General features: G+C 33.7%; 1 protein-coding gene across 6 annotated transcripts in view; it reads right to left on the reverse strand.

Annotated features, from left to right (window-relative positions):
* ADGRB3 (adhesion G protein-coupled receptor B3) overlaps nt 1–12928 on the reverse strand; it is a 446706-nt gene that overhangs the window by 216338 nt on the left and 217440 nt on the right. For all 6 annotated transcript variants that reach the window (XM_066547462.1, XM_066547459.1, XM_066547457.1 and 3 more), the window contains exons 10-12: nt 12528–12722; nt 6017–6085; nt 1531–1639 (exon numbers count right to left, since the gene is read on the reverse strand). In XM_066547462.1, the coding sequence (XP_066403559.1) occupies nt 1531–1639; nt 6017–6085; nt 12528–12722 (373 nt within the window). The remainder of the gene's footprint in view (nt 1–1530; nt 1640–6016; nt 6086–12527; nt 12723–12928) is intronic.

Here is a 12928-nt window from a genome sequence, read left to right on the forward strand (position 1 = left end):
CCAATTGGAATGTTGGTGTTTCCCATGTGAAGCCATGAATATGTAGAGACACAGATTATTTGAATGCGCCTTCTTAATCTGAATGCATTTGCCTGTTTGATATTTTTTTCACATTTTTCAGAGGACAAACAGATTAGAATGTACTACAATGTGCCAAGCAGCACGGACTGTGTGCTTTAAAAAAGTTCAACTTTTTATTTTGTCAGAAAATTTTCATAGAAACAACATTTCAGAAAAGATACTTTCCTTTATGAATTTGTGGAGGGTCTAGCACAATGAAGGACTGGCAACTGGAAGAAGCTTTAAGTGGTATTAAAGTGCAAACAGTAGTACCACAAAAATAATAAATCACTGGTTAAAACCCTCCTGCAATTTTTTAAACATTTTAAGGCTGACAGACTTCTTTTTGGGGAGTTCTTTGAAATGTCTCCAGTACAAGGTTGTGCCTTATAGTACTGTCATTCTGTAATATGAACTGAACAACAATAATAAATATTTATTATTGTAGAGAAGCTAGCTAAATATTCAACAGGGACAATCCAACATTTTCCCTGCTTTATTCCACCACCTAATTTCAAAATGACCATATTTTCTTACTCATTCTAATGACTTGCTGAAAAACTGACATATATGTGCAGTAAGATGCTAACTTAAAATCTGAAAAAATGTATTAACACCAGAAGTTTTGCTATCAGACAACACATATTTTGGATTTATTCCTTTCATACAACTTCCTAATACTTTCCTGGCACTATAAAAATGCAGCTACAGCAAGTTAATTGAATAAAAAAGGTACTAAAAAAAGACAAAATGATTAGAGAATAGCTTTTCAAACAGATTTTTAAGTTTAATTTAAAAAAAATGCTTTCATTCCAGCTCATTTATTATTTACTAATAAATGTAATTGAGTTGCCAGGTATTTTTATATTTGATGTATGTTATTATATGACTATTACCTGGCAACTCTCCAGTAGCAAAAACAAAGTTTGAAAAATAAATCTAAATAAAATTTTGAAACTTTTACACATAGAAAAACTAACATAACAAATTCTAAGCTTTAATTATTTTAGCAACTAATGTATATTTTTAAAATTATTGTTCGTCTATATTGATTATTATCACACCATAACATGTGCAAAGACTTTTTTGGGGAGAATGGAATATTAAAAGACAATTTCAACAAAATAAACACTTCTCACACTATAAACTATATGAATTTTAACTCAATTAGCACAATTTCATAAATTAGCATTTGAAACACTACATCTCCTGGAAACACTCTACCTACAGTTCATAGTATTGTGGTGAGTATTTTCTTAATTTCGATTCTAAAATGTTGCATTATATTTTGAGATATAATTATGAAGAAATCTGACATGTAAGCCATTCTGCATGTGCTAAACCAGAGAGGGGATAAACAAGCAACAGATAATCTGGAATGTGACAGAAGCAGTAACTCTATAGTACATACTTGGAACTTCTGATTTTCAATAGGTCATAAATTTGATAGAAGAAATTTCTATTTCTTACCTACATTTCCAGTCATTAGGTATGAATTCTGAAAGTCCATCATTCCCATTCCAACAATGTGTATAAAATCTTCAATCACCTGCATTAACTCCACTGAACCTGGATAGATCTAACAAAAGAAGGTCAGACATGCCATTTACTATAATATCAAAATGTCTACAGCTGCAAATTCAAATAAAATCTAAATGCCATCAAAAGCAAATTGAGAAGTAACAGTCAAACAGATATAATAGTCTGTTTATATCCTCATATAAACAGACACTACTTCCCACAAAGTTACGTGAAATCAACTGTGCACTGGAACTGTGGAAAATGTTTCCACTAAGTCACTGCACTTCTCAAAAACTTAGGGGCCATTACTTTCATTAATGGTTAAAGCATTTCATATTACAGAACAGCTCTAATTAAAATATTCTCCCTTCCTCTGAAGATGTCTTCAGTAACTTCAGAACTACTGATACAAACAGTAATGCAAATCTTACTGTGGCCTTGCCAGTATGATATCCTTTGTTGCATTACTCAACATGTAACTAAGTTAAATTTTTACTGGCAATACTATTTTCATTGCTGATATGGAGTAGTAGAATCATAGAATATTGGAGGTTAGAATGGGCCAGTGGAAATCATCTAGCTCAAGCCTCTGTGGAAAGCAAGATCAGCTCTAGCAATTTTCCCAGGAACACACACAGCTGGATTCTAAATGTCTCCCAGGACGATGACCCCAGTGCTTATCTGCACAACATGTTCTAGCATTCAATCACTCCCACTCCCACTTTTTCATATACATGAATGGCCTTTTCTGTATTTTAATTTTTGTGCCTTGTTTTTTATTCTGTCAACAGACACCATTGAGACTTGGCTCAGTCTTCTTAATCTTTTCCCTTTCAGGAATTTTTAATATTGTCATGTTTCCAAGCAAAAGAGTGTCAGCTATTTCAGCCTATCCTTGCATATCTAATGCTCTACTCCCCTAAACAACTTCATGGTATTTTTCTGGGTTCATGCCATTACTTTGTGTCTTGTACTGAGGAGCCCAGAACTGGACAGAGTAAACTAAAATAAATGCCAGTAGCCTTGGCATTGCTAATGTAGCCTCTCAATTTGGCTTTAAAAGTTATAAAACCACATTTTCAAAAAATAAAATTTATTTGCAAAGCTGTAAGCTTTTAAAAATAATTTTTAAAGCTTTTAAAAAAAATTTAAAAAATATGAAACATTTTCTTTTATATTTAACAATAGTACAGTAAGGATTCATCAACAAAACAGCATTAGAGATATAAAAGTTATCAATATGACTAAAAGTTCTGTTCATATCACATACATAAAAAACAAATTTGGTTTTTATTGCCTGTGAATGAACAAGACAGTTTTCAGTAACAGAGTGTTGTGCAATAGAAAAAATAACAGATGACCTGTTCATGATGGTTTTTTCTTCATATCAGTGAAATGTCCAAATTCAACTTTATAAGCAATATTCAACCCATTCTTTCCACTACTGGGACTGCAGACTCTAAAAAAGCCCTACAGAGACTATAAATTCCAGCATGCTGCACTTCATCTTCATCTTGCTCTACCTATCTAGATCCACAGTTGTTAGGTTCAGAATAGTGAACTTTTTTGCTTTGTTTTCTGCATGGATCTGTTAATAAAAGCTAGGGTAGTAATACTGTTTTGAAGAAGAATTTGTTGTGATAATTATGATCCTAACAGGTTGCTAATGCTGCTTCAGGTGACAGACTCAATGTCCATCTTCTTAAGGATGAATTACTGAGGTCCTAAGTGTGGTTTTTGCATCCATCTCGTTCAAAGCACACATACTCACAGATTATGTACTAAGGAAAAATGTCAGATTTTTTAAACGCTCGTTCATGCATACAAAATTTTATAGTAATAAACTGTTGAGCACTCAGTTGAGCAGGTACTCTGGGTTTTTCTGAAGGATTGAAGTACTGGTTAATCAACAGGATGCTGGCAGATCTTGATGAAGAATATGCAGAACAGCTCCCATGTTTTGAAACTCCAGTATAAACTTACACACTGTGGATTGAAAGGGATTGTGAGCAGTGCTTTACATCAGCTCTTAAAAAAAGGCAAATATAAAGTGAGTGCTGGTTATCTGAATGTTATATAACCTGTAATTAATGGTTATTAACTGTTGGCATTTCAGCTAGAAAAACAGATGTGTTGAGGCATTGCAGCTGTATACTTGATTGAAAGTCAGCAATTTGCTGACAGTGAGTAAGATTTTCTTTCCAGCAGAGAATCTAGAAAACAGGCTAAGAGATCTATGCTAACAGTAGCTGTGGAGTTTAAGAAAACTGTGCAAGCTGGCAAAAAGGTTGGTCAGACTGCACCTAGGTTTGCAATGTTTTATTATAGAACATTAAGCTGAGTGGCTGAACCAGAAACAGAATCACCTTTATTTACTAGTGCCTGCTCACTCCTCCAAACTGTTATGAAGAGCTACTTGCTTCCAAGGTTACTTTGAGCCTGCTTACATAACTGCACAAGAACAGTAATAAAATGAGGGGCATTGGGGCGGTCATATCTCAGTGGTCTAAAATTGAGTGAAGCCTCTAGCTTTGCAACCAGGAATCTATGGCCCCAATACTCCTGGATTCAGCTCATCTTGGTTTTTTTTTTTGGGTTTCTGCTGTACCTAGATCTGCGAGAATGATTTACCAGGCAGAGAGAAGGAGGAAAAGTACAAACAACTTGTTCCCTCTCTGTTTTTCAACACTGCTCCTTCTACAAGCAGCAGTGAAAAGAGGGAACTGGAGATTTACTGTTGCCTCTTTGTCTCCACATTCTCAGAATTTCCTCTTAAGTGCTGCCATCCCCAAATCTCCAGAGGGCTGACATGGCATGGGTAAGCAGGCAAGATGGAGGTAGAAGACAAGGTCGATAACATAGGAGTGGTATCATGTCTGTTTATTAGTAAAATAATTGCTTAATATTGGTTTCCTTATCTTGGTGTTGTTTATGGAAACTGCCCACATGTATGTGCTTTTGCTGCTTCCATCCATCACTGCTAAAGAAAATGACACACTTTGTCTATTTTTGTATCTGGCTCTTCTAGAGAGGGACAGAATAACAGGAAAAGAAAAAATATGATTCCCAGATGAATTGTACTGGGTCAGCTGCAGTGTCATATGCCTACTGCAAGGTTTGAATTAGTAGTGAAAAAACCTGATCTTCCCTTTCTCAGTGATATCATAAACGTGAACTTACAGAACTGAGGGTAAATAGCTTCAATGATCTTTAAGTACCTTGTGATTTATTAGGAATGACACAAAAAGTGAACAAAGTTCAAGTATCTATAGAACACAGTCACAATGACTACACAAGAGTAGAGCACAGATCTATGTCAGCTATTTTCTTGCCTTGGACAGTAGCAAAAAGCTGATATCTAAGGAAGAGTATAAGGGGGCAGGAATATAGTGATACTTGCTTGGAAAGTCTTGCCCAGCCTTTTTTTGCCAAAAGACTGCCTTATGCAAAACCATGGACTTTCTTCCATAAATTTGCCTATTTACCTTTTTAACTTGTGTCCTTTCAGTTGTAAGAAGTTCTGCAAGGTAGCCTTCTACAGAATAAGTATGTCCTGTATTCATTCTGAATCTGCCACTGTTTTGATGTCCTTTAGTTATTTTACAAGAAGCACAAATGAGTAGATTATGTATTCCTCTTTTCCATTCTGAAGTATCTTGTTTTCTTTAATCCTTCTCCATAAAGAAATGTTTCCCTGCCTTTGAGCATCCCCACAAACTTTCCTCTTTACATAACTAAGTTCATCCCCATTGTCAGTGTTATTTGTACCTGAATAAACCTGACAGTATTATGGTCATGTTCAAGAACACAAATCTTAACATTGTCCAGTAACTTCTTGGTACAAGAAGTTCACATGTAGGAAATATAGGAAATTCTTATATCCAAGAAAAAAAAAAGGGGGCGGTATTTGAATTTTAACTCTTTTATCATACATTCATGATTTTTGCTAGACGTTCTGATTTTATAAAAATTTCTAGACCAGAAACTTTCAGTCCTGAGGATGACAACTGTTCTTCTAAATACAACCTTATATGACGGGTCTACTGTTTGCATTTCTGTAAGTTGTTTAGGGGTGTTGTATGAGGTCTTTGGGTGGGGTCTGATGTGTTGTGTTTGACAAAAGCAGTATTGCAGCTAGCCCTCGGTAGCAGTTTTCAGCTTTTGTATGTACTTCATTACAATGTCCAAAGCAAAGACATAGTGAATATTCCTATGGAATATTAATAAAAATCTATTTTTATCAAGAGAAGCAACTTATATTCTAAATATAATTTCAATATATGAAATTAGCTGGTGGGTCCTGGAATTGCTCCTTTCTGAAAACGACCAATTTTTCTCCCAAATATTCTATCACTTAGGATTTTCTTTCAACTACAGCAGGGTGCATCTTTATCCTGATTCCTGAAAACATATATTAAATTTTGTCAAATCTTACCTGTTGCGCATCTTCCCATTTCTCTTTGTTTTCTTCATCTAATAGATTACTTATGATTTGAAAGAAGTTCTGAAAAATCAATTAAATGAAAGACTAAGTAAAATTATTTGAAAGACATGAACAACCACATCCTTAATCTAACATCAAGAAGGCTTTCCTTTCCCTATTACAGATACAGCTCTGCAGCCTATTTTCTGTCAGTAGAAGAGTAGCAAAATAATACATTAGACTGATAAAAGGGCACATATTTTATGGCAAATTTTTAATACTTGTGTATATAATCAGGTTCCATAGTACCACTTCTTATGAAACAAGAACCATTTTAAACTTGCTAAACTTTTAAATGTGATCGTGTTCTATTCACAAATTGCTCTCATTCCAGAAACTAGACAACTACAGATTTTGCAAAAAACCAAAGTACATTTAAAAAAGCACCAGTTTCCAGTCTTTAGTTTCTATTCAAAATGAGAAAATGATCCTTAATAACCATATATAGGGCATTCAATGACATTTCATTGGTCAATACAGTTTCAAATCAGATGCTTCTTACTTCTATATGTCACACTTGTCTCTATCCTTTTAGGAATTTCAACTTAAAAGGAATAAGCAGTTTCTGTTTCTTTGACCTTAACCTGTTAACTCCTTTTTCTTATTCTCCTATTCATTTAAGTATAAGGGAAAAAATGCAGAACAGTTAGATACAAATCATACATTTAAAAAATCACTTTTCTCCAAATGTTTGTGGAGAAATCTCCTTTCTAATTTTGTCTGCTCTCTCTAGCAATTTGTATTCCCAACTTCTTCGTCCCTAAAAGCTAAGAATTTGTACAGTCTGTTCTCATCTCTGTATCACATTTTGTGCAGAATGTCAATTTTTTTCTACAGCCTGCCAATTATAATTTTTCTGTTCCTTCATAAAAGATACATGTAGTTTCCAGTAACCCTAGCTGAAGAGTACAATTAAGTTCCCCACAATTTCAAAAAACTTTAACTGGAATACCGACAATGTGACCTTGCTGGAACTCAGATTACTGGTCACTACCCCACCTGCACCTACTTTTTAGGCATTTTGCGGAATAAACAGGACCTTAATAAGGTTTAAGTAAGAAGCAACTTTAACTCACTATTAATGAAAGTACAAAGGATTCAACTGCACAATGACTAAAACTAGAAAGGAAAAACTTTCAACATTAGTCTGTGGTGGGTATGCTTGAAAAGATATTTATTTCAAACTAGAGATATCACCAACATTTTAGGTGTCTCACAACTATATAAGTAAAAAATTTTAGGATGCAAAATTGAAGAAAACTTGTGAAAACTATTTTTTATAATAACATTTTACCAGTCTAAATTGGTCCCAATACTAAGCACCTGACAAGCAAGAGGATCTATCTTTGCCTAACCATTAGGATGTTAACCATGCTAACTATAAAATTCACATGGATAAAAATTTCTTTAACTTGACCAAATTTACTCTAGAGGTGACTGAAATTTTGCTGAATTTGGACAAAATAATCCTGTTCATTAATGAGGCTACAACTCTTCTCTTACTGAGGTCACTAGCAAAATATCCACAAGTTTCAGTAACACACAAACTTCATGAAAAGAAACAAAATGGCTCAGCAAGCTCCTATGAAAATTTAAGTAAGCATTTGGACAAGATGGGAATTAATGATAGGACATTAAAGAAAAATGTTTTCATTATTTGATCCAATTTACAGCAATACTAAAGAATTTCCAGTCAAGTTAAGAAGAATATAGTTACATAGTGCTTATATACCTGGAATACATTTAATCCCTTTCAGACATTCCATAACAAAATAAACCACAATGCAAGGAGTTCCATTTGGTATTTGTTACAAAGGATTTGCCTGTTTAACCAGGTTGTCAGATCACAAATCTGTAAATGCATCTTCAGCTATGAAAAATGTATATCTTCACTGGTCCCCCAAGTAAAATAAATTATATTGGTCAAAGCATGCCAGTTTCATGGCACTATAATCACACTTACTGTAGGGCATTGTAATTTGGTGAAGACTTCTGCTAGGTAGAGTTTGCCTTATGAAAGATTTTGCCTGAAGGAAAACACTTTTCCAAACATGGTAGTTCTCAACTCTTCCAGTGTAATACTGTAGAAATGCAGTGGATGGAAATTTTAACTTTAACTTATTAGGGCATTGGTAGCAATCTAGCAGCAGCTGCATGGAACTCTGTGTGGGATAATTTATCATACTAGAGAGTTGTTCTGAAGGTAGTTTTTCATTACACTGCAGACACTGATTCCCCTGCAGTCTAAACCTTAATTGCAAAAGTATCCATGTCTGTCTAATGAGATCTATCTGAGAGTTGCCTAGATTGCATGAAGAGCACTCAGGAGTTTAAAATGTTTCTTGCAGATGATATATTACATGGCTTTTCTAATAATATTATGTATTAGTTAAATTTTATATTTATCTTAGTTACAGAAAGAATTAAAATTACCAATAATTGACAGAAATATATGTGGAAAAGTTTATAAATAATGCTAGACTCAAACACAAACAAAAGATGAGCAATAAATTGCCTAATATATATTTTTGCCAAAAAAGTATAAATTAGGTGTATGAACTTAGTAATACGAATATATTTCTTCTTGGGATCTTTTTTTCTCTGTTTCTAATCTTGGTTGGTGCCATATTTATGGTAGCACTGGAGGGTGAGATGTGTGCAGGTTTTTCAGTCCAAGTGATTTTTCAAAGCAATGCCAGTGCTTTGTGAATTAAACGGAGATGAGCAAATGGATTTGCTGCTTCAATAATGAATAGATATGAGATGTATTTAAAAAATGTGACAGGGGAGGAAGGGTTAAAAAGTCTTTGTCCTACTTTGACTACTCTCTTGTTTATTGCATTAATCATGAAAGAAACAGCATTGTCCTTTAGTAAAATGATTGACAGGTGTGAAGGCTAAATTTTAGAAGCATTATGGATGTGATCTGAGGGAATTACTGCAGTAAACACTGGACCTCCCTACAGAATCAAGCTTCTTTCTTTCATAGCCAGGCTTGCATATTACTGAACTGGTCACTATAGAAAGTGTTGGGACAGCCAGAACCAAATTTTGAAGTCCTTTATTTTTGCCCTTTTATTTTTGATGATCATGCCAGTTACAGCTGGGAATGGGCAATGACATTTTCCTCATTTAATTTCCTTCCTTTCAATTTTTTCTACTGTAATACAATGGCTGCAGTTCTCTGTTCCAGTCCAAATTCTTTGACCCTCTCTGCAGGCATAAAGCTGTCAGAAATCCTTTTATACAGTTAGAGAAGAATTCCTCCCTAGGAGGAATTAATGGATAGCCTTAAGTCACCTCCACTTTTGGACTTCAGCATAGTGAATGTATGTGTGGGAGGGGGAAGGTGGAGGGAAAAAGGATTGGACAATCCTGTTAAACCCTGACTCACAGCAATAGTCCCTATGGCTAATATAAAAGGGATTAGACTGCTCTAACTTCTTTGGGGAGAAACCTTTCTTCCTGTTGGTTGCTGCATCAGGGGATTGTAGAACTTGCTTTGCCATTCTGTCCTGAAATGCAGTTACTTTCCTGCCATCCTGTCCTTAGAAGGAAGTTCAAGCACTTTTAGACCAGTTCCAGATAACATTTCAAAATGTTGCTTTCATTTTGCTTATTTAAAATTTGTATTTTCTTCCTGGTAGAATCATTCTCACCTAAGTGCAGTGTCCATCTCATAGCCTCAGTGTACCTGCAGAAGGTATTTTAAAGAATTCCTATATTAAATGAAAAACCTTGCTTACAGAAGAATTGAATGACTTGTCTTGCAATCTTCTGCTACTGTACTGATATTCTCAGTCACCGATGCAAGACATCTTCTTGTTCAACTGCATCATAAATGGTTATTTTTGTTCCTGACATTGTATGTTCAAGTATGCATAGATACTGTGGCAAAAAACAGTTAAAAAATGCAAAATAAAAGGAGTCATGTAATAAATACCTTGGCACTACATATGCATACCTTAAAACTTTATTTTGCTCTTGGAATTGTCTGCCTAAACAAGAGGCATTTTCAATGCAGCACATCAGGCAGCAGCACCTTCATTTTTGAGAATTAGCTGGAAATTTTCAAATTTTATCTCACTTTTCTGTTCATTCATTTTGTTATGGAGTCTCTGAATCACAAATCTTGCACTATTCATGAATATTAATACTGAATATAAAACAGATATTGTAATCATTTGAAGGACCATCTAGATGGATGGAGTGTATAAGAAACAAATATATTCAGACATATATACTTTTTCTTTCTCAGTCATAATTCAAGTGTTGTTTTTGTATGGATCTTAAAAAAAAAGCCTGTTGTCCATAATTCATCATAACCTACTTTTCCAACATCACACAAAATGATAAATTATGGCTTTTAGGGATTTTAAACCTCATTCATGCATTTCTGATAATTTCTTAAGAACCAAAATACATCAAATAAGAAATTCTACTCTTTATCTAGTTAAAATATAGAATGGAATTAGAACATCACACAGAGCTTCTACATAAAGAAGACTTTTCATGCAATTTTAATTTTTACCTTTTTGTCACTCACTTTGATGATGAGCTAGGAAGTATGAAAGTATGTCCTAATGAAAATAAAAAATAAATACAATACTCCAGAGTATGGTAGAATATGACATATGTTTACATATGGAAAAATCCATGTTTCTCAGAAATTTATAGTAAATTTTAAACTTTTGCTACTGAGACAGGATTTCACTGTCATCGGAAGTCAGTAGAAGGAACCTTTCTTAATATATCCCCTGGGCCAAACACATGTTTTAGTCTGATTTCACTTACTTTCCTGAATACTGTCCACTGGTTTTTTTTTTTTAATTTTACCTTAGCTTGATGTTTGTTCTTTTTTCTTTTTCTTTTCTTTTTTGATACTTTTTTTTTCTGACTTGGAATTTGAGTGTCTTTTTAAACTGGGATTAAAGAACTCTTTGTATTTAGGCATGCAAATACTGAAATACAGTTATTTTTCTTTGGTTTGAGAAATCCTTCAGAATATGGCTTACCAATTTTTATATTTTTAATTTCTTAATTTCTACATTACTTATTAAAATTCTTAAAAAATATTTAATAACATTGTCAAGTTATGCCTGAAGGCTATTAGAATTTTAGAAACAGCTCTACATTGCAGAATGCTGCAAAACTTTTGGCACTATCATCAGTGGGAAAAGAATCAAATTCTCTCTAACATATGTAAACTGCAAATGACCTGATCTGCTAGGCCAATGGACAAAATCACTCAAGATTTCACTCAATTTCTCAAGACTGGTTCTAATAAAGAGTTTTTAGTTCCTGTGAACCACAAAGAAGTCACATTGGGCTATCAGACTCTTGACTGCATGAAAATTTTCAGTGTATTACATCGTGCTTAATAGTAAAACTATTAATGAATAGATACTGACTCTCAATTAAAAAAAAAAAAATTCTCAGTAAACATACTTTTTGAAAAGCTTTGTTTAAAAAAATACTTTCAGCTGGCTACAGGCCAACACAAGATATGTCTGTTTTACTGTGGAACTTAATTGTTCTTTGTGCACAGAAAAACTAGAAAAGTGAAAATATAATAGCAAGTCTTGAAAAATAAACTGTGAAAAAATGTCTTTTCCAACATATCTCCCTTCATCTGCATGATTCTATTCTGAATTGTATTTATAATTTATGCTTACCTTTACACAGATACGTATACATGACCTGCATTAATAACTTCATTTGTAATTTATGAATGATCATTAATCTCTCTTTTTCATAAATATTATACACATCTGCCTTCTTAGTATTCTTTGTCAGTAGTCTACAATCTTTGAAAACTGTCTAAAATTTTCAGATATAAGATGAAACCAATATCTTTATCCAGAAGTCCTAAGTAAGAGTTGTCCAGCCCATTATGTAGAAATAATTATATTTGTTTTAGCTCTGACAGAATTTTATTTGTCCTCTTGCAAAAGAAGACTTAATCTAACATGTAAAATAGAAAATTTATATAAAATGCCCTATCCATCACTTCTGTGCACTTTTAATAAGCTTCATTTATCTGAAATGAAGAATCAATGCCAGAATTACATAACAATGTGGTTGGATTTTGAACTGAAATGAACTAGTTTAGAACTGAAATGAACTGGAACAAAGAACACTAGCAAAATGCTTAGTGCCAAAAATTACCAGCACCACCTATCAATCAACCAAACCTTGAAAGACAAAGATACTGAAATGCAACAAAGAAAGCATTTTACATTTTTCACCTGCTGCATTGGTTTGGATATTTGTCTTATTAAATGTAGCTGAGTCTTCTTCCAATTTTACACTTGGATCTTAGTTTTATGTGAAGAATGCTTATGTCTATCATGTTGAAGACTTTTGTTTCCTCTGTGGGCAAACCAGTTGCCATGCAGTATACTGCAATATGCAGACATAAACTCCATCAACTGAAAAATTACCTTTACAATGTTTCTCTTACCTGCACCCCATCAGATGCAGGGATATAACTTGCTCTTTTAAAGGTGTCTGTAACATTTCTGAGAATTTCCACAGAAATTAGAAGGTCCCCAGCATAAAAGTTTTTCCTCTGCGTTAAATCCAATAGTGTCTTGGTTACTTGGGACATGCCATCACCAGCCAACATCCTCTGACCCTTGGCAAGATGCTCTTTAATCTGTACCAAAAGAAAAAAAAAAAACAAACCTATTATCAGAACCTACTTTACTGAGAAAAATGTATGATAAATTCTAAACACAGCCAAAACATTACATGTTAAAACCAGTTTAAAAAAAAAAAAGTGCCATTAAAGATAAGACAAAGTAGTAGTCTACAGTGATAGAAATATTATTTTTATGAGAGCATCATTGATTTTATACCAAA

Source organism: Molothrus aeneus, chromosome 3 (genome assembly GCF_037042795.1).
Source record: "Molothrus aeneus isolate 106 chromosome 3, BPBGC_Maene_1.0, whole genome shotgun sequence".
Lineage (NCBI taxonomy): Eukaryota > Metazoa > Chordata > Aves > Passeriformes > Icteridae > Molothrus > Molothrus aeneus.